This window comes from Paramisgurnus dabryanus, chromosome 1 (genome assembly GCF_030506205.2).
Source record: "Paramisgurnus dabryanus chromosome 1, PD_genome_1.1, whole genome shotgun sequence".
In the NCBI taxonomy this organism is placed as follows: domain Eukaryota; kingdom Metazoa; phylum Chordata; class Actinopteri; order Cypriniformes; family Cobitidae; genus Paramisgurnus; species Paramisgurnus dabryanus.
In genome coordinates, this window is record NC_133337.1 from 3094094 (window position 1) to 3118039 (window position 23946).

The 23946-nt window shown below is 41.6% G+C and overlaps 1 protein-coding gene across 1 annotated transcript in view; it reads right to left on the reverse strand.

The window, feature by feature from the left end:
• The window catches only part of svopl (SVOP-like), an 80936-nt gene that overhangs the window by 38242 nt on the left and 18748 nt on the right, over positions 1 to 23946 (reverse strand). The window contains exons 9-12 of the mRNA XM_065265734.2: positions 1207 to 1335; positions 631 to 704; positions 329 to 525; positions 132 to 243 (exon numbers count right to left, since the gene is read on the reverse strand). Of these exons, the coding sequence (XP_065121806.1) occupies positions 132 to 243; positions 329 to 525; positions 631 to 704; positions 1207 to 1335 (512 nt within the window). The remainder of the gene's footprint in view (positions 1 to 131; positions 244 to 328; positions 526 to 630; positions 705 to 1206; positions 1336 to 23946) is intronic.

A 23946-nucleotide genomic window follows, 5' to 3' on the forward strand; every position in this document is an offset into this window, starting at 1 on the left:
AACATTAATTTCTTATGTAGAAAACAGCAAATATCCAAAAAATGACTAAAGCTGGATATTGACACGGTGGGTTATGTAACATTAACACAGAATTTCAAATAATTTTTAAAAAGCCCTCAAAGTATACTCACATTGTTGTGCAGATATTAACAAGCATAAAAAAAACAGCAGCAAGCATCAACAGAATGGCCATGCTTGGCTTTCGTCCGAATATATTTAATAGTCCAATATTCAGAGGTATGACTGCAGAAAAAACAGGCAAGCACACATACATCAGATTAAAAATGAGCTATAAACCCAGATGGGTGAGAGGTCAAATGTTACTTACGTGCCACCTCGCCGAGAGAGCTGATGAGAAGCGTCTGGTAGTCAGCTGAATTAAATGTAATACAATAGCACAGTGCCTCCTCCTGGTTGTGTTTGATCTGGTGCTCTTGGTCTGCATCCGTCACACACAGGAGATTCTTTTCCAGTAACTCTGAGCTGCTAAGCACTGAACCATAATAGCAGAAAGAGGCCACAAACCTGAAAACAAACACCACAGTATGCAATAACTTTAACACACAAACCAGGTAACTGTATAGCCATCTAACACAAACAACACATACAGTATTGAACACAAGACTTTACCATGAGTACCACAGCAACAGTGATGTTCTTCTCAATCCAGAACTGATCAGAGTGAATGCATTTCCTCTTTCTGTCTAAATGCAAACACTTCTGTTAGATTGATGGTCTTTTGTATTTGATACAAATGCATAAATGAATGCATAGGCATATATGACCCTGCCTGTCAAATTTAGGCTAAAGTCTCATAATCTAATTAGAATCAAATTTTGATTGCAAACATTTATTTTGATTTTTCAATGTATTTGATAGAAATGCATAAATAAATGAATAGGCATATATGACCCTGCCTGTCAAATTTAGGCTAAAGTCTCATAATCTAATTAGAATCAAAGTTTGATTGCAAAAATGTATTTAGATTTTTTTCTCTAGTCAGTAATAAAGATACAAAGATTATATTTTCACAAATTTTCTTTAGATTATGTATGATGATTTTATGTAGAAAACAGAAAATCACAAACATCAAACTTGTATGCACAAAATTTTACAATTATGAGACTTAGCCAAATTTTTTTACAGTCAGGGTCAAAATGTAGTTCTCAAAGGTGCAATAAAAATATGATTTTTTCTGACACATACCACTTCTGGCTCTCTCAGTTCTCCTTCAGGTAGCATTGCGCCATTCATATTAGCAATCCACCGAAGTGTAGACATAGCTCCCTGGATGTTACCTGCTGAGACCTGGTACCGTGCAGACTCAGGAATCAACTGAAACAGAAAGAAAGTAACTTAAATACAAAAAACATTTACGTTTACATTATTTAACATGCTCCAAGATCAAACAATAATACCAATATGTAGATTTTCAATTTTCAATTCATGGCCCGTCGTCAATTATGCCTTACATATACACTCTCAGAAAAAAGGTACAGTACAAAAGTTGTACCTTTCTCTCTCTGGAACGTTACCTTTTAAAAACCATTTAGGTGTACCTTTTATATATATATATATATATATATATATATATATATATATATATATATATATATATATATACATATATATATATAATATACATACATATTATGGGGGGCCAAACAGTAAATAAATAATTATAAAAACTGAATATATAGTAATAAGTTTGAATATATAAATGTAAATCATGACTATTTAAATATAAACCGTGAATATATAAATATAAGTGTAAATATATAAATGTAAATCATGATATATAAATATAAACCGTGAATATATAAATATAAGTGTAAATATATAAATGTAAGTCTGAATATATAGTTATAAGTCTGAATATATAAATATAAATCTGAATATATAAATGTAAGTCTGAATATATAGTTATAAGTCTGAATATATAAATATAAACCATGAATATATAGTTATAAATTTGAATATATAAATATAAGTCTGAATATATAAATATAAGTCTGAATATATAAATGTAAACCGTGAAAATATAGTTATAAGACTGAATATATAAATATAAGTCTGAATATATAAATGCAAATTGTGAATATATAGTTATAAGGCAGGTGACACACTGGATGTGTGGCATAAGCATCTCCAGGGACGTGCACAGGGGGGTTGCTCGGGTTGCCCGGGCAACTGCCCATATGCCCTTCTCGACTTAAGTTGCCCTTCCGAGGTGGAAAAAAATAAATTGTACTTTTACTTCGTTTACACTATGCAGCGTTCCTTCGTTACTGTATTTTAATTAATTACGAAATTTGTATTTTATTTTTAAATTGCTATCTTGTGTTTCTGGCGCATTCGCGAATTAATGACATTTGAGTCGATCCCTTACAAAGTGTTGCAAATAAATGAGTCTTTTCAATCGATTCTTTACAAAGCGAATGGGCCAAACGTTTTAAATTGGTTCGCGAACAGTGGCGCCTGGTCACTAGGGGGCACTGGGGCGCCACCCCCTTAAAGCTGGCCAGAGAGGAAAGCTACTTTAACATGTTACCAAAAAGTTAGATATATAGTGCAAATTAATACAAAATAAAATCATTTAGTTGTACTATTTTACTGTTAGTCATGTTATAATTTATTTAAAACAATTAAAAATCAAAACTGAGTTCGTTGTGTGTGTGTCATGTTTGTGTGTCTGGGACGCACCCCTAATGAGTGTCTATGTAGGTCAGGAAAAAGGGTAAAAACATGTGACCTGAGGCTGAGCTCTAAGTGGCTGGTTTCGGATCCGCCCTGGGGCGCAGGACTGTGCGCCCCAAACACTCCCACTTATGTTGTAAGCGAATCAATATTGCTTTTAATGTTTTTTACCTCCTGTGATTGGATCGTTCTCAGAGTCTCATAACCGCATTGGAAATTGCTGTGTTAAGTGATAGCTACAGTACAGATCAGTGAAAGCAAGTGAAATATCTTGAGATGAAGGAAGATATGCTTTTATCCTTAAATCACCCTATACAAGGTATTTAATTGATGAATAAATAAAGGATTAAGAACCTTGGACCAGATCGACCAACGGAGTCAAATGATTGCAGTCTGTGTGCTCCACCACTTCTCATGGCAAACGGAGTTGGCTAGCTGGATATAGCATGTAAGTCTTGAGTTTTATTTTTTCCCCTGTTTGCTGTTTTACAGTCTGAATGCGTGATAGACGTGCAGGACATGAACTTTTGTGGCGCGTTTGAGCTTGTGTTGCGTGGACATAATGAGAGCGAGAGCTCATATAATCCGGCATATTCCGTGGCTTGGTCAACTTTGTTATTATGTTGGCTTGAAAAAGCCAACATACTGTTCTTCTATCTAAGCTTATTATTATTATTAGTGGTGGTGCTTGCATTTATGCAAGGCATCACTATTACTATTGCTCAGGGATATTATTATTAGTGGTGCTTGCATTTATGCAAGGCATCACTATTATTATCTTGCATACTAATTATTCAACCTGATCTCACGAATTTCCGTGGCATAGTCACGGAATTTTTGGCTCATTTTTCCGTGGCAAAGTGAAATACTAACGCAAACACCAAATCTAACCCTAAACCGAAGCGACAATGGTTTGAAAATAGGAAAAAGCAGTTGAGTAACCAATCCGTGAGAATGCCACGGAAAAGAAAGTCCGTGGCAGGGCCACGGAAATATGCAGAGATCCGTGAGAATGCCACGGAAAAATGAGCCAAAAATTCCGTGACTATCCCACGGAACTTTGTGAGATCATGTTGAATTATTAGTGGTGCTTGCATTTATGCAAGGCATCACTATTATTATCTTGCATACTTATTATTAGTGGTGCTTGCATTTATGCAAGGCATCACTATTACTATTGCAAAAATTATTATTATTAGCGGTGCTTGCATTTATGCAAAGCATCACTATTATTATTGCAAAAAATATTATTATTATGTTGGCTTGAAAAAGAAAACTTTTTATTATGTTGGCTTTGAAAAAGCCAATATATTGTTATTGCTATTAAACTTATTATTATTATTATGTTGGCTTGACAAAGCCAACATACTGTTCTTCGATCTAAGCTTATTTTTATTAGTGGTGCTTGCATTTATGCAAGGCATCACTATTATTATCTTGCATACTTATTATTAGTGGTGCTTGCATTTATGCAAAGCAGCACTATTATTATTGCTCAGGGATATTATTATTAGTGGTGCTTGCATTTATGCAAGGCATCACTATTACTATTGCTCATACTTATTATTATTTATTTATTTATTCTTATATCTGGACACTTTTTCGGCGAGTAACTCGTCCCGCACGGTTTGTGGTAGACCAATGAAACAGGGCTCAAAACGACCGGCTTATTTAGGACACATCTGATATGACTTTTATAAGCGATCGAGTGCAAGATTTTCGAAAGGGGGGCGAAAAACCACCCAAAAAATCCTATTGACTTAACATTGCGCCCAACTTTGATGGGTCATAGCTCCGCTCAAGGATTTTGTAGAAACGTGTGGGTTACAACATTTGAAGAGGGTGGTAGGCTCTGTAAGAACATACATGACATTGGGGTGTAAGTTGTACCCCTGGGGTGTAAGAGGCACCCGAAAATTCCCATTGACTAATAATGGGGCAGGAAACATGCCCATATAAGGGAATACAACAGTTCCAGATGGGATATCTTTGCTTTACAGTGTCGTAGAGATAAGTGGGTGGGCTCATTTTACTCGGGCATCCAATCAGTCTCTCAGGATTATCCCAGAGCTATTAAGCCACGCCCCTAGCAACAATTTTGGGCACCCTAGCAACATCTCCCATAGACTGCCATTATAAAATGCCCAGATGGATATCTTTGCACCACAGTGTCATAGAGACATGGGGGTGGGCTCATTTTACTCAGGCATCCAATCAGTCTCTCAGGATCCTTACATAGGTATTAAGCCACGCCCTTAGCAACCACTTTTGAGCACCCTAGCAACATAAAATTCAAACAGTTATATCTCGGCATCCGGACATCGTAGAGACATGGGGGTTGGACCGTTTGACTCGTGACTCAGAGTGTAATCAATATGGGATGCCAATTTTTTCCCTAGCAACCAAATACAGTACCCTAGCAACAGAGTAAACAAAGCCTTATATCTCAGCATCAGAACATCGTAGAGCCACGGGGGTTGGACCGTTTGACTAGTGACTCGGCGAGTTATCACTATGGGATGCCAATTTTTTCCCTAGCAACCAAATACAGTACCCTAGCAACAGAGTAAACAAAGCCTTATATCTCCGCATCAGAACATCGTAGAGACACGGGGGTTGGACCGTTTGACTCGTGACTCAGAGTGTAATCACTATGGGATGCCAATTGTTTCCATAGCAACCATATACAGTACCCTAGCAACAGAGTAAACAAAGTCTTATATCTCAGCATCAGAACATCGTAGAGACACGGGGGTTGGACCGTTTAACTCGTGACTTGAAGGGTAATCACTAGTGGATGCGAAGAGGTGTTAAGCCACGCCCCTAGCAACCACATATGAACACATAGCAACGGAATAAACAAAGCCTTATATCTCTGCATCAGAACATCATAGAGATACGGGGGTTGGACCGTTTGACTCGTGACTCGGAGTGTAATCACTAGTGGATGCCAATTTTTTCCCTAGCAACCAAATACAGTACCCTAGCAACCAAATAAACAAAGCCTTGTATCCCTGCATCAGAACATCATAGAGACACGGGGGTTGGACCGTTTGACTCGTGACTCGAAGTGTAATCACTAGTGGATGCCATTTTTTCCCCTAGCAACCAAATACAGTACCCTAGCAACCGAATAAACAAAGCCTAATATCTCATCATCAGAACATCGTAGAGACATGGGGGTTGGACCGTTTGACACATGACTCGGAGTGTAATGACTGGTGGATGCCATTTTTTCCCCTAGCAACCAAATACAGTACCCTAGCAACGGAATAAACAAAGCCTTATATCTCCACATCAGAACATCGTAGAGACACGGGGGTTGGACCGTTTGACTCGTGACTCGAAGTGTAATCACTAGTGGATGCCAATTTTTTCCCTAACAACCATATACAGTACCCTAGCAAAAGAGTAAACAAAGCCTTATATCTCCGCATCAGAACATCGTAGAGACACGGGGGTTGGATCGTTTGACTTTTGGCTTGGAGTATATTCATAAATTGTCCCCCGAAACTTGCCACGGCAAGCACCACTCATATTTTCTTCAGGAAATGTACCTATCTAGTTAGTGGTGCTTGCATTTATGCAAAGCATCACTATTATTATTGCAAAAATTATTATTATTATTATATTTTATTCTTACATCTGCACGTTTTTTCGGCACCTAACTCGTCCCGCACGGTTTGTCGTAGACCCATGAAAGAGGGCTCAAATCGACCGCCTTATTGAGGAGAGGTGTGCTATGACTTTTATAAGCGATCGGGTGCAGGATTTCCGAAGGGGGGGCGAAAAACCACCCGAAAAATCCCATTGACTTAACATTGCGCCCAACTTTGACGAGTCATAGCTCCGCTCGAGGATTTTGTAGAAACATGTGCGTTACAACATTTGAAGAGGGTGGTAGGCTCTGTAAGAACATACATCACATTAGGGTGTAAGTTGTACCCCTGGGGTGTAAGAGGCGCCCAAAAGTGCCCCAATGAAAAGTCAATGGGGGAAAATCCCATAGACTTAACATTGTAAAAACTTTGACGGGTCATAGCTCCGAGCGAGGATTTCGTAGAAACATGTGGGTTACTAAATTTGAAAAGGGTGCTAGACTCTGTCAGGACGTCCCCCACAATGGGGTGTAAGGTTACCCTAGCAACCATTTTGGTTACCCTAGCAACCTATCCCATAGACTGCCATTATAAAATGCCCAGATGGATATCTTTGCACCACAGTGTCATAGAGACATGGGGGTGGGCTCATTTTACTCAGGCATCCAATCAGTATCTTAGAATCCTTAAAGGTGCTCTAAGCGAATTGAAGCGTTTTAGACCATAAAACATTTTTTGTTACATACCGGAAACATCTCCTCACTATCTGCTTGCTGCCTGTCCGCTGATCAAACTGTAAAAAACGCGATCTCTGTAGACAGCCCAGGCTTCACAAACGGCAATATCAACAAATGGCCAAACCTAGCCAGCACAAAACAAAACAAAGTATTCCAGCCAATAAACGGCAAGAAGGATTTGGGGGTGGGGGTTGGGCGCGTTCATGAAAGCACGGAAGGGACGGGGAGGAGTTAGCTACGCTCTGTCTGTTTGAAAACAGTTCAAACATCAACAGGAAGTGACGTCGCACATTATTCGCTTAGAGCGCCTTTAAAGACTTACTAAGCCACGCCCCTAGCAACCACTTTTGAGCACCCTAGCAACATAAAATTCAAACAGTTATATCTCGGCATCAGAACATCGTAGAGACACAGGGGTTGGACCGTTTTACTTGTGACTCGGAGTGTAATCACTGGCCACATCATAAGCCACTCCCAAGCCACGCCCCTAGCAACCAAATATGAGCACCCTAGCAACCGAATAAACAAAGCCTTATATCTCTGCATCAGAACATCGTAGAGACATGGGGGTTGGACCGTTTTACTCGTGACTCGAAGGGTAATCAATAGTGGTTGGCATGTGGTATTAAGCCACGCCCCTAGCAACCAAATATGAGCACCCTAGCAACGGAATAAACAAATCTTTATATCTCCGCATCAGAAAATCGTAGAGACACGGGGGTTGGACTGTTTTACTTGTGACTCGAAGGGTAATCAATAGTGGTTGCCATGTGGTATTAAGCCACGCCCCTAGCAACCAAATATGAGCACCCTAGCAACCGAATAAACAAAGCCTTATATCTCTGCATCAGAACATCGTAGAGACACGGGGGTTGGACCGTTTTACTCGTGACTTGGAGGGTAATCATTAGTGGATGCCAAGTGGTATTAAGCCACGCCCCTAGCAACCAAATATGAGCACCGTAGCAACGGAATAAACAAAGCCTTATATCTCCGCATCAGGAAAGCGTAGAGACACGGGGGTTGGACCGTTTTACTCGTGACTCGAAGGGTACCCAATAGTGGTTGCCATGTGGTATTAAGCCACGCCCCTAGCAACCACATATGAGCACCCTAGCAACGGAATAAACAAATCTTTATATCTCCGCATCAGAAAATCGTAGAGACACGGGGGTTGGACTGTTTGACTCGTGACTTGGAGTGTTATCAATAGTGGATGCCAATTTTCTCCCTAGCAACCAAATACAGTACCCTAGCAACCGAATAAACAAAGCCTTATATCTCTGCATCAGAACATCGTAGAGTCATGGGGGTTGGACCGTTTTACTCGTGACCCGGCGTGTAATCACTAGTGGATGCCAAGAGGTATTAAGCCACGCCCCTAGCAACCAAATATGAGCACCCTAGCAACCGAATAAACAAAGCCTTATGTCTCTGCATCAGAACATCGTAGAGACACGGGAGTTGGACCGTTTGACTCGTGACTCGGCGTGTAATCACTAGTGGATGCAAATTTTCTCCCTAGCAACCAAATACAGTACTCTAGCAACCGAATAAACAAAGCATTATATCTCTGCATCAGAACATCGTAGAGTCATGGGGGTTGGACCGTTTTACTCGTGACTCGGCGTGTAATCACTAGTGGATGCCAATTTTTTCCCTAGCAACCAAATACAGTACCCTAGCAACAGAGTAAACAAAGCCTTATATCTCCGCATCAGAACATCATAGAGACATGAGGGTTGGACCGTTTGACTTTTGCCTTGGAGTATAATCATAAATTGTCCCCCGAAATTTGCCACGGCAAGCACCACTCACATTTTCTTCAGGAAATGTACCTATCTAGTTATTATTCTTCTTCTTCTGACACTATTTTTCTGCAGCTAACTCGTCCTACAGCTTTTAAGCTACATCCACCAAATTTTCCACGGACATTCAAACTGGTCTGACGAAGCGGGCTATATCTTTTCAAAGGGATCCGACTTATAGAATTCCTAAAACGGGACATCAAAATTCCGAAAGTCCCATTGACTTAACATTGAGACAAACTTTGACGGGTCATAGCTGCGAGTGAGAAACTTTTGGAAACTTGTGGCTTACCACATTTAAGGAGGCTGACAGGCTGTGTAAGAACATACCTCACAATGGGGTGTAAGCTGTACCCCTGGGGTGTAAGAGGCCCCCAAAATTTCCCATTGACTTATAATGGGGCAGGAAACATGCCCATAAAAGGGAATAAAAGCGTCCCAGATGGAATATCTTCACTTTAGAGTGTCTTAGAGACATGGGGGTGGGCTCATTTTACTCAAGCATCCAATCAGTCTCTTAGGATCACCCCAGAGCTATTAAGCCACGCCCCTAGCAACAATTTTGGGTACCCTAGCAACATCTCCCATAGACTACCATTATAAAAAGCCCAGATGGATATCTTTGCACCAGAGTGTCATAGAGACATAGGGGTGGGCTCATTTTACTCAGGCATCCAATCAGTCTCTTAGGATTCTTATTGAGGTATTAAGCCACGCCCCTAGCAACAAAATATCAAGACCCTAGCAACATAATAAACAAAGCCTTATATCTCTGGATCTGAACATCGTAGAGACACAGGGGTTGGACCGTTTTACTTGTGGCTTGAAGTGTAATCATTATGGGATGCCAATTTTCTCCCTAGCAACCAAACGTAGTACCCTAGCAACGGAATAAACAAAGCCTTATATCTCCGCTTCAGAACATCATAGAGACACGGGGGTTGGACCGTTTTACTTGTGGCTTGAAGTGTGATCATTATGGGATGCCAATTTTCTCCCTAGCAACCAAACTTAGTACCCTAGCAACGGAATAAACAAAGCCTTATATCTCCGCTTCAGAACATCATAGAGACACGGGGGTTGGACCGTTTTACTTGTGGCTTGAAGTGTGATCATTATGGGATGCCAATTTTCTCCCTAGCAACCAAACTTAGTACCCTAGCAACGGAATAAACAAAGCCTTATATCTCTGCATCAGAACATTGTAGAGACACGGGGGTTGGACCGTTTTACTTGTGGCTTGAAGTGTGATCATTATGGGATGCCAATTTTCTCCCTAGCAACCAAAATTAGTACCCTAGTAACGGAATAAACAAAGCCTTATATCTCCGCATCAGAACATTGTAGAGACACGGGGGTTGGACCGTTTTACTTTTGGCTTGAAGGGTGATCATTATGGGATGCCAATTTTCTCCCTAGCAACCAAACTTAGTACCCTAGCAACGCAATAAATGTTAGCTTCATGCTAGCTTCCTGCTAATCATGCTAGCTTCATGCTAGCTTCATGCTAATCATGCTAACATCATTCTAGCTTCATGCTAATCATGCTAACTTCATGCTAGCTTCATGCTAATCATGCTAGCTTCATGCTAATCATGCTAACATCATGCTAGCTTCATGCTAATCATGCTAGCATCATGCTAGCTTCATGCTAATCATGCTAGCATCATGCTAGCTTCATAATAACTTCATGCTAATCATGCTAGCTTCATGCTGATCATGCTAGCATCATGCTAGCTTCATGCTAATCATGCTAACATCATGTTAGCTTCATGCTAATCATGCTAGCATCATGCTAGCTTCATGCTAATCATGCTAGCATCATGTTAGCTTCATGCTAATCATGCTAGCATCATGCTAGCTTCATGCTAATCATGCTAGCATCATGCTAGCTTCATGCTAATCATGCTAGCTTCATGCTAATCATGCTAGCATCAAGCTAGCTTCATGCTAATCATGCTAGCATCATGCTAGCTTCATGCTAATCATGCTAACATCATGCTAGCTTCATGGTAAATCATCCTACCTTCATACTTAAAGGGCCCATGTCACAGGACTTTTTTAAGATGTCAAATACATCTTTGGTGTCCCCAGAGCACATGTGTGAAGTTTTAGCTCAAAATACCATATAAATAATTTATTATAGCATGTTAAAATTGCCACTTTGTAAGTGTGAGCAAAAATGTGCCATTTTGGGTGTGTCCTCTAAAATGCACATGAGCAGATGAAGTGCAAACACTGATCACAATGATGGTGGTTTGTTGAAATTGAAACTCAATTGTTCTGTGAATTATTTTCTCTCTGCACTAAATGGCAGTGCTGTGGTTGGATTAAGGGGTTGGATTATTATAATAAGAGCTCCTTATGACATCATAAGGAGAGCCAAATTTCAACGACCTATTTTTTCATGTGCTTGTAGAGAATGGTTTACCAAAACTAAGTTACTGGGTTGATCTTTTTCAAATTGTCTAGGTTGATAGCATCACTAGGGACCCAATCATAGCACTTAAACATGGAAAAAGTCTGATTTTCATGTCATGGCCCCTTTAAACATACTAACAGCCAGATAGCCTACTAAACTAAACTTATGTCAAACCGTTTTAAACGTTCAGGCTACGCTTTCTCAAGCCAACATAAAGTTTGTCTTCAAACTTTACTATCTAGTTATGTTGGCTTGAAAAAGCCAACATATTGTTATTGCTATTAAACTTATATCTTATTATGTTGGCTTGAAAAAGCCAACATATTGTTATTGCTTTTAAACTTATTAGTGGTGCTTGCATTTATGCAAGGCATCACTATTATTATTGCTCATACTTATTATTAGTGGTGCTTGCATTTATGCAAAGCATCACTATTACTATCTTGCATACTTATTATTATTATTAGTGGTGCTTGCATTTATGCAAAGCATCACTATTACTATCTTGCATACTTATTATTATTATTATTATTAGTGGTGCTTGCATTTATGCAAAGCATCACTATTACTATCTTGCATACTTATTATTATTAGTGGTGCTTGCATTTATGCAAAGCATCACTATTACTATTCCTCAGGGATATTATTATTAGTGGTGCTTGCATTTATGCAAGGCATCACTATTACTATTGCTCATACTTATTATTAGTGGTGCTTGCATTTATGCAAGGCATCACTATTACTATTGCTCATACTTATTATATCTTTATTTATTTATTCTTATATCTGGACACTTTTTCGGCGCGTAACTCGTCCCACACGGTTTGTCGTAGACCAATGAAACATGGCTCAAAACGACCGGCTTATTGAGGACACGTCTGCTATGACTTTTATAAGGGATCGGGTGCAGGATTTCCGAAAGGGGGGCGAAAAACCACCCGAAAAATCCCATTGACTTAACATTGGGCCCAACTTTGACAACTCATAGCTCCGCTCGAGGATTTTGTAGAAACATGTGGGTTATAACATTTGAAGAGGGTGGTAGACTCTGTAAGAACATACATGACATTGGGGTGTAAGTTGTACCCCTGGGGTGTAAGAGGCCCCCGAAATTTCCCATTGACTTATAATGGGGCAGGGAACACGCCCATATAAGGGGAAAAAAACTGTTCCAGATGGGATATCTTTGCTTTACAGTGTCGTAGAGATAAGTGGGTGGGCTCATTTTACTCGGGCATCCAATCAGTCTCTCAGGATCATCCCAGAGCTATTAAGCCACGCCCCTAGCAACAATTTTGGGCACCCTAGCAACATCTCCCATAGACTGCCATTATAAAATGCCCAGATGGATATCTTTGCACCACAGTGTCATAGAGACATGGGGGTGGGCTCATTTTACTCAGGCATCCAATCAGTCTCTCAGGATCCTTACATAGGTATTAAGCCACGCCCCTAGCAACCACTTTTGAGCACCCTAGCAACACAAAATTCAAACAGTTATATCTCGGCATCAGAACATCGTAGAGACACGGGGGTTGGACCGTTTGACTCGTGACTCAGAGTGTAATCACTATGGGATGTAATTTTTTTCCCTAGCAACCAAATACAGTACCCTAGCAACAGAGTAAACAAAGCCTTATATCTCCGCAATAGAACATCATAGAGACACGGGGGTTGGACCGTTTGACTCATGACTTAGAGTGTAATCACTATGGGATGCCAATTTTTCCCTAGCAACCAAATATAGTACCCTAGCAACAGAGTAAACAAAGCCTTATATCTCCGCATCAGAACATCGTAGAGACATGGGGGTTGGACCGTTTGACTCGTGACTCAGAGTGTAATCACTATGGGATGTAATTTTTTTCCCTAGCAACCAAATATAGTACCCTAGCAACAGAGTAAACAAAGCCTTATATCTCCGCATCAGAACATCGTAGAGACATGGGGGTTGGACCGTTTGACTCGTGACTCAGAGTGTAATCATTATGGGATGCCAATTTTTTCCCTAGCAACCAAATATAGTACCCTAGCAACAGAGTAAACAAAGCCTTATATCTCAGCATCAGAACATCGTAGAGACACGGGGGTTGGACCGTTTGACTCGTGACTCAGATTGTAATCATTATGGGATGCCAATTTTTTCCCTAGCAACCAAATATAGTACCCTAGCATCAGAGTAAACAAAGCCTTATATCTCAGCATCAGAACATCATAGAGACATGGGGGTTGGACCGTTTGACTCGTGACTCAGAGTGTAATCATTATGGGATGCCAATTTTTTCCCTAGCAACCAAATACAGTACCCTAGCAACAGAGTAAACAAAGCCTTATATCTCCGCATCAGAACATCGTAGAGACATGGGGGTTGGACCGTTTGACTCGTGACTCAGAGTGTAATCATTATGGGATGTCAATTTTTTCCCTAGCAACCAAATACAGTACCCTAGCAACAGAGTAAACAAAGCCTTATATCTCCGCATCAGAACATCGTAGAGACACGGGGGTTGGACCGTTTGACTCGTGACTCGGCGGGTAATCACTATGAGATGCCAATTTTTTCCCTAGCAACCAAATAAAGTACCCTAGCAACAGAGTAAACAAAGCCTTATATCTCCGCATCAGAACATCGTAGAGACATGGGGGTTGGACCGTTTGACTCGTGACTCAGAGTGTAATCATTATGGGATGGCAAAATTTTCCCTAGCAACCAAATACAGTACCCTAGCAACCGAATAAACAAAGCCTTATATCTCTGCACCAGAACATCGTTGAGACACGGGGGTTGGACCGTATGACTCGTGACTCAGAGTGTAATCATTATGGGATGCCATATTTTTCCCTAGCAACCAAATACAGTACCCTAGCAACCGGATAAACACACTATATATCTCCACATCAGAACATCGTACAGACACGGGAGTTGGATCGTTTAACTTTTGGCTTGGAGTATAATCATATATGGTCCCCAGAATTTTGCCACGGCAAGCACCACTCACATTTTCTTCAGGAAATGTACCTATCTAGTTATTATTAGTGGTGCTTGCATTTATGCAAGGCATCACTATTATTATTCCCCATACTTATTAGTGGTGCTTGCATTTATGCAAGGCATCACTATTACTATTGCTCATACTTATTATTTATAATTATTATTCTTCTTTTTCTGGACACTTTTTCGGCGCGTAACTCGTCCCGCACGGTTTAACGTAGTCCCACGAAAGAGGGCTCAAATCGACCGGATTATTGAGGAGAGGTGTGCTATGACTTTTATAAGGGATCGGGTGCAGGATTTCTGAAAGGGGGGCAAAAAACCACCCGAAAAATCCCATTGACTTAACATTGCGCCCAACTTTGACAGGTCATAGCTCCGCTAGAGGATTTTATAGAAACATGTGGGTTACAACATTTGAAGAGGGTGGTAGGCTCTGTAAGAACATGGATCACAATGGGGTGTAAGTTGTACCCCTGGGGTGTAAGAGGCACCCAAAAATTCCCATTGACTAATAATGGGGCAGGAAACATGCCCATATAAGGAAATAAAAAAGTTCCAGCTGGGATATCTTCGCTTTACAATGTCCTACAGACAAGTGGGTGGGCTCATTTCACTCCGGCATCCAATCAGTCTCTCAGGATCATCTCAGAGCTATTAAGCCACGCCCCTAGCAACAATTTTGGCCACCCTAGCAACATCTCCTATAGACTGCCATTATAAAATGCCCAGATGGATATCTTTGCACCTGAGTGTCATAGAGACATGGGGGTGGGCTCATTTTACTCAGGCATCCAATCAGTTTCTCAGGATCCTTAAAGACTTACTAAGCCACGCCCCTAGCAACCACTTTTCAGCACCCTAGCAACATAAAATTCAAACAGTTATATCTCAGCATCCGAACATCGTAGAGACACGGGTGTTGGACCGTTTGACTCGTGACTCAGAGTGTAATCATTATGGGATGCCAATTTTTTCCCTAGCAACCAAATACAGTACCCTAGCAACAGAGTAAACAAAGCCTTATATCTCCGCATCAGAACATCGTAGAGACATGGGGGTTGGACCGTTTGACTCGTGACTCAGAGTGTAATCATTATGGGATGCCAATTTTTTCCCTAGCAACCAAATACAGTACCCTAGCAACAGAGTAAACAAAGCCTTATATCTCCGCATCAGAACATCGTAGAGACATGGGGGTTGGACCGTTTGACTCGTGACTCAGAGTGTAATCATTATGGGATGCCAATTTTTTCCCTAGCAACCAAATATAGTACCCTAGCAACAGAGTAAACAAAGCCTTATATCTCCGCATCAGAACATCGTAGAGACACGGGGGTTGGACCGTTTGACTCGTGACTCTGAGTGTAATCATTATGGGATGCCAATTTTTTCCCTAGCAACCAAATACAGTACCCTAGCAACAGAGTAAACAAAGCCTTATATCTCCGCATCAGAACATCGTAGAGACATGGGGGTTGGACCGTTTGACTCGTGACTCAGAGTGTGATCATTATGGGATGCCAATTTTTTCTCTAGCAACCAAATACAGTTCCCTAGCAACAGAGTAAACAAAGCCTTATATCTCCGTATCAGAACATCGTAGAGACATGGGGGTTGGACCGTTTGACTCGTGACTCAGAGTGTAATCATTATGGGATGCCAATTTTTTCCCTAGCAACCAAATACAGTACCCTAGCAACAGAGTAAACAAAGCCTTATATCTCCGCATCAGAACATCGTAGAGACATGGGGGTTGGACCGTTTGACTCGTGACTCAGAGTGTAATCATTATGGGATGCCAATTTTTTCCCTAGCAACCAAATACAGTACCCTAGCAACAGAGTAAACAAAGCCTTATATCTCCGCATCAGAACATCGTAGAGACATGGGGGTTGGACCGTATGACTCGGGACTCAGAGTGTAATCATTATGGGATGCCAAATTTTTCCCTAGCAACCAAATACAGTACCCTAGCAACCGGATAAACACAGCCTTATATCTCCACATCAGAACATCGTACAGACACGGGAGTTGGATCGTTTAACTTTTGGCTTGGAGTATAATCATATATGGTCCCCAGAATTTTGCCACGGCAAGCACCACTTCACATTTTCTTCAGGAAATGTACCTATCTAGTTATTATTATTCTTCTTTTTCTGGACACTTTTTCGGCGCGTAACTCGTCCCGCACGGTTTAACCTAGTCCCATGAAAGAGGGCTCAAATCGACCGGATTATTGAGGAGAGGTGTGCTATGACTTTTATAAGCGATCAGGTGCAGGATTTCTGAAAGGGGGGCGAAAAACCACCCGAAAAATCCCATTGACTTAACATTGCGCCCAACTTTGACGAGTCATAGCTCCGCTCGAGAATTTAATAGAAACATGTGGGTTACAACATTTGAAGAGGGTGGTAGGCTCTCTAAGAACATACATCATAATGGGGTGTAAGTTGTACCCCTGGGGTGTAAGAGGTGCCCAAAAATGCCTAATGAAAAGTCAATGAGGCAAAATCCCATAGACTTAACATTGCAAAAATTTTGACGGGTCATAGGTACGAGTGAGGATTCCTTAGAAACATGTGGGTTACTAAATTTGAAGAGGGTGGTAGGCTCTGTAAGAACATACATCACATTGGGGTGTAAGTTGTACCCCTGGGGTATAAGAGGCACCCGAAAATTCCCATTGACTTATAATGGGGCAGGAAACATGCCCATATAAGGGAATAAAACAGTTCCAGATGGGATATCTTTGGTTTACAGTGTCGTAGAGATAAGTGGGTGGGCTCATTTTACTCGGGCATCCAATCAGTCTCTCAGGATCATCCCAGAGCTATTAAGCCACGCCCCTAGCAACAATTTTGGGCACCCTAGCAACATCTCCCATAGACTGCCATTATAAAATGCCCAGATGGATATCTTTGCACCACAGTGTCAAAGAGACATAGGGGTGGGCTCATTTTACTCAGGACTCCAATCAGTCTCTCAGGATCCTTACATAGGTATTAAGCCACGCCCCTAGCAACCACTTTTGAGCACCCTAGCAACATAAAATTCAAACAGTTATATCTCAGCATCAGAACATCGTAGAGACACGGGTATTGGACCGTTTGACTCGTGACTCAGAGTGTAATCATTATGGGATGCCATTTTTTTCCCTAGCAACCAAATACAGTACCCTAGCAACAGAGTAAACAAAGCCTTATATCTCCGCATCAGAACATCGAAGAGACACGGGGGCTGGACCGTTTGACTCGTGACTCAGAGTGTAATCATTATGGGATGCCATTTTTTTCCCTAGCAACCAAATACAGTACCCTAGCAACAGAGTAAACAAAGCCTTATATCTCCGCATCAGAACATCGTAGAGACACGGGGGTTGGACCGTTTGACTCGTGACTCAGAGTGTAATCATTATGAGATCCCAATTTTTTCCCTAGCAACCAAATACAGTACCCTAGCAACAGAGTAAACAAAGCCTTATATCTCCGCATCAGAACATCGTAGAGACACGGGGGTTGGACCGTTTGACTCGTGACTCAGAGTGTAATCATTATGGGATGCCATTTTTTTCCCTAGCAACCAAATACAGTACCCTAGCAACAGTGTAAACAAAGCCTTATATCTCCGCATCAGAACATCGTAGAGACACGGGGGTTGGACCGTTTGACTCGTGACTCGGAGTGTAATCACTATGGGATGCCAATTTTTTCCCTAGCAACCAAATACAGTACCCTAGCAACAGCGTAAACAAAGCCTTATATCTCCGCATCAGAACATCTTAGAGACACGGGGGTTGGACCGTTTGACTCGTGGCTCAGAGTGTAATCATTATGGGATGCCAATTTTTTCCCTAGCAACCAAATACAGTACCCTAGCAACAGAGTAAACAAAGCCTTATATCTCCGCATCAGAACATCGTACAGACACGGGGGTTGGACCGTTTGACTCGTGACTCGGAGTGTAATCATTATGGGATGCCATTTTTTTCCCTAGCAACCAAATACAGTACCCTAGCAACAGAGTAAACAAAGCCTTATATCTCCGCATCAGAACATCGTACAGACACGGGGGTTGGACCGTTTGACTCGTGACTCGGATGGTAATCACTAGTGGATGCCATTTTTTTCCCTAGCAACCAAATACAGTACCCTAGCAAGAGAGTAAACAAAGCCTTATATCTCCGCATCAGAACATCGTAGAGACACGGGGGTTGGATCGTTTGACTCGTGACTCGGCGGGTAATCACTACTGGATGCCATTTTTTTCCTTAGCAACCAAATACAGTACCCTAGCAACAGAGTAAACAAAGCCTTATATCTCCGCATCAGAACATCGTAGAGACACGGGGGTTGGACCGTTTGACTCATGACTCGGAGGGTAATCACTAGTGGATGCCATTTTTTCCCTAGCAACCAAATACAGTACCCTAGCAACAGAGTAAACAAACCCTTATATCTCCGCATCAGAACATCGTAGAGACACGGGGTTGGACCGTTTGACTCGTGACTCGGAGTGTAATCACTAGTGGATGCCAATTTTCTCCCTAGCAACCAAATACATTACCCTAGCAACAGAGTAAACAAAGCCTTTTATCTCCACATCAGAACATCGCAGAGACACGGGGGTTGGACCGTTTGACTCGTATCTCGGAGTGTAATCACTAGTGGATGCCAATTTTTTCCCTAGCAACCAAATACAGTACCCTAGCAACAGAGTAAACAAAGCCTTATATCTCCGCATCAGAACATCGTAGAGACACGGGGGTTTGACCGTTTGACTCGTGACTCGGAGTGTAATCACTAGTGGATGCCAATTTTCTCCCTAGCAACCAAATACAGTACCCTAGCAACCGAATAAACAAAGCCTTATATCTTCGCATCAGAATATCGTAGAGACATGTGGGTTGAATTGTTTTACTTTTGGCTTGGAGTATAATCATATATTGTCCCCCGAAATTTGCCACGGCAAGCACCACTTCACATTTTCTTCAGGAAATGTACCTATCTAGTTATTCTTCTTAGCACCCCAAAATTTCTGACACTAACTCGTCCTAGAGCTTTCAAGCTACATGCACCAAATTTTCCACGGACCTTCAGACTGGTCTGACTTAGTGTGCTATATCTTTTCTAACTGATGGGACCTTCCGAATTCCTAAACGGGGCGCTCAAACACCCCAAATTTCCCATTTACTTAACATGGAGACAAACTTTGACGGGTCATAGCTGCAAGTGATAAACTTGTAGAAACTTGTGGCTTACCACATTTAAGGATGCCGACAGGCTCTGTAAGAACATACATCATATTAAGGTGTAAGCTGTACCCCTGGGGTGTAAGAGGCCCCCAAAATTTCCCATTGACTTCTAATGGGGCAGGAAACATGCCCATATAAGGGAGTAAAAGTGTCCCAGATGGAATATCTTTACTTTAGAGTGTCATAGAGACATGGGGGTGGGCTCATTTTACTCAGTCATCCAATAGGTCTCTTAGGATCACCCCAGAGCTATTAAGCCACGCCCCTAGCAACAATTTTGGGTACCCTAGCAACATCTCCCATAGACTACCATTATAAAAAGCCCAGATGGATATCTTTACACCAGAGTGTCATAGAGACATAGGGGTGGGCTCATTTTACTCAGGCATCCAATCAGTCTTAATAGGATTCTTATTGAGGTATTAAGCCACGCCCCTAGCAACCAAATATGAGCACCCTAGCAACATAATAAACAAAGGCTTGTATCTCTGGATCTGAACATCATAGAGACATGGGGGTTGAGTCTTTGGGTCATGTTAGCTTTATGCTAGCTTCATGCTAAGTCATGCTAGCGTCATGCTAGTTTCATGCTAGCTTTATGTTAATTTCGTAATAAATCTTGCTAACTTCATACTAAATCATGCTAACTTAATGTTAAATCTTGTTAGCTGGACTCTAAATAGTGCTAGCTTCATGTTAATAATGCTAGCATCATGCTAATCATGCTAGCTTCACGTTAAATCATGCTAGCTTCATGCTAATTATGCTAGCCTCATGCTAGCTTCATGCTAATCATGCTAGCTTCATGGTAGCTTCATGCTAATTATGTTAGCTTCATGCTAATCATGTTAGAATCGTGCTAATTATGTTAGCTTCATGCTAGCTTCATGCTAATCATGCTAGCATCATGCTAGCTTCATGCTAATCATGCTAGCATCATGCTAGCTTCATGCTAATCATGCTAACATCATGCTAGCTTCATGCTAATCATGCTAGCATCATGCTAGCTTCATGCTTATCATGCTAACATCATGCTAGCTTTATGCTAATCATTCTAGCATAATGCTAGCTTCATGCTAATCATGTTAACATCATGCTAGCTTCATGTTAATAATGCTAGCATCATGCTAGCTTCATGCTAATCATGCTATCATCATGCTAGCTTCATGCTAATCATGCTAGCATCATGCTAGCTTCATGCTAATCATGCTAACATCATGCTAGCTTCATGCTAATCATTCTAGCATCATGCTAACTTCATGCTAATCATGATAACATCATGCTAGCTTCATGTTAATCATGCTAGCTTCATGTTAATCATGGTAGCATCATGCTAACTTCATGCTAATCATGCTAACATTATGCTAGCTTCATGCTAATCATGCTAGCATCATGCTACCTTCATGCTAATCATGCTAGCATCATGCTAGCTTCATGCTACTCATGCTACCTTTATACTTAAACATACTAACTGCCAGACAGCCTACTAAAATAAACTTCTGTCAAACCGTTTTAAACGTTCAGGCTATGCTTTCTCAAGCCAACATAAAGTTTGTCTTCAAACTTTACTATCTAGTTATTATTATTCTTCTTAGCACCCCAAAATTTCTGACACTAACTCGTCCTAGAGCTTTCAAGCTACATGCACTAAATTTTCCATGGACCTTCAGACTGGTCTGACTTAGTGTGCTATATCTTTTCTAACTGATGGGACCTTCCGAATTCCTAAACGGGGCGCTCAAACACCCCAAATTTCCCATTTACTTAACATGGAGACAAACTTTGACGGGTCATAGCTGCAAGTGATAAACTTGTAGAAACTTGTGGCTTACCACATTTAAGGATGCCGACAGGCTCTGTAAGAACATACATCATATTAAGGTGTAAGCTGTACCCCTGGGGTGTAAGAGGCCCCCAAAATTTCCCATTGACTTCTAATGGGGCAGGAAACATGCCCATATAAGGGAGTAAAAGTGTCCCAGATGGAATATCTTTACTTTAGAGTGTCATAGAGACATGGGGGTGGGCTCATTTTACTCAGTCATCCAATAGGTCTCTTAGGATCACCCCAGAGCTATTAAGCCACGCCCCTAGCAACAATTTTGGGTACCCTAGCAACATCTCCCATAGTTTGACTCGTGACTCAGAGTGTAATCATTATGGGATGCCATTTTTTTCCCTAGCAACCAAATACAGTACCCTAGCAACAGAGTAAACAAAGCCTTATATCTCCGCATCAGAACATCGAAGAGACACGGGGGCTGGACCGTTTGACTCGTGACTCAGAGTGTAATCATTATGGGATGCCATTTTTTTCCCTAGCAACCAAATACAGTACTCTAGCAACAGAGTAAACAAAGCCTTATATCTCCGCATCAGAACATCGTAGAGACATGGGGGTTGGACCGTTTGACTCGTGACTCAGAGTGTAATCATTATGAGATCCCAATTTTTTCCCTAGCAACCAAATACAGTACCCTAGCAACAGAGTAAACAAAGCCTTATATCTCCGCATCAGAACATCGTAGAGACACGGGGGTTGGACCGTTTGACTCGTGACTCAGAGTGTAATCATTATGGGATGCCATTTTTTTCCCTAGCAACCAAATACAGTACCCTAGCAACAGTGTAAACAAAGCCTTATATCTCCGCATCAGAACATCGTAGAGACACGGGGGTTGGACCGTTTGACTCGTGACTCGGAGTGTAATCACTATGGGATGCCAATTTTTTCCCTAGCAACCAAATACAGTACCCTAGCAACAGCGTAAACAAAGCCTTATATCTCCGCATCAGAACATCTTAGAGACACGGGGGTTGGACCGTTTGACTCGTGGCTCAGAGTGTAATCATTATGGGGTGCCATTTTTTCCCTAGCAACCAAATACAGTACCCTAGCAACAGAGTAAACAAAGCCTTATATCTCCGCATCAGAACATCGTACAGACACGGGGGTTGGACCGTTTGACTCGTGACTCGGAGTGTAATCATTATGGGATGCCATTTTTTTCCCTAGCAACCAAATACAGTACCCTAGCAACAGAGTAAACAAAGCCTTATATCTCCGCATCAGAACATCGTACAGACACGGGGGTTGGACCGTTTGACTCGTGACTCGGATGGTAATCACTAGTGGATGCCATTTTTTTCCCTAGCAACCAAATACAGTACCCTAGCAAGAGAGTAAACAAAGCCTTATATCTCCGCATCAGAACATCGTAGAGACACGGGGGTTGGATCGTTTGACTCGTGACTCGGCGGGTAATCACTACTGGATGCCATTTTTTTCCTTAGCAACCAAATACAGTACCCTAGCAACAGAGTAAACAAAGCCTTATATCTCCGCATCAGAACATCGTAGAGACACGGGGGTTGGACCGTTTGACTCATGACTCGGAGGGTAATCACTAGTGGATGCCATTTTTTCCCTAGCAACCAAATACAGTACCCTAGCAACAGAGTAAACAAACCCTTATATCTCCGCATCAGAACATCGTAGAGACACGGGGTTGGACCGTTTGACTCGTGACTCGGAGTGTAATCACTAGTGGATGCCAATTTTCTCCCTAGCAACCAAATACATTACCCTAGCAACAGAGTAAACAAAGCCTTTTATCTCCACATCAGAACATCGCAGAGACACGGGGGTTGGACCGTTTGACTCGTATCTCGGAGTGTAATCACTAGTGGATGCCAATTTTTTCCCTAGCAACCAAATACAGTACCCTAGCAACAGAGTAAACAAAGCCTTATATCTCCGCATCAGAACATCGTAGAGACACGGGGGTTTGACCGTTTGACTCGTGACTCGGAGTGTAATCACTAGTGGATGCCAATTTTCTCCCTAGCAACCAAATACAGTACCCTAGCAACCGAATAAACAAAGCCTTATATCTTCGCATCAGAATATCGTAGAGACATGTGGGTTGAATTGTTTTACTTTTGGCTTGGAGTATAATCATATATTGTCCCCCGAAATTTGCCACGGCAAGCACCACTTCACATTTTCTTCAGGAAATGTACCTATCTAGTTATTCTTCTTAGCACCCCAAAATTTCTGACACTAACTCGTCCTAGAGCTTTCAAGCTACATGCACCAAATTTTCCACGGACCTTCAGACTGGTCTGACTTAGTGTGCTATATCTTTTCTAACTGATGGGACCTTCCGAATTCCTAAACGGGGCGCTCAAACACCCCAAATTTCCCATTTACTTAACATGGAGACAAACTTTGACGGGTCATAGCTGCAAGTGATAAACTTGTAGAAACTTGTGGCTTACCACATTTAAGGATGCCGACAGGCTCTGTAAGAACATACATCATATTAAGGTGTAAGCTGTACCCCTGGGGTGTAAGAGGCCCCCAAAATTTCCCATTGACTTCTAATGGGGCAGGAAACATGCCCATATAAGGGAGTAAAAGTGTCCCAGATGGAA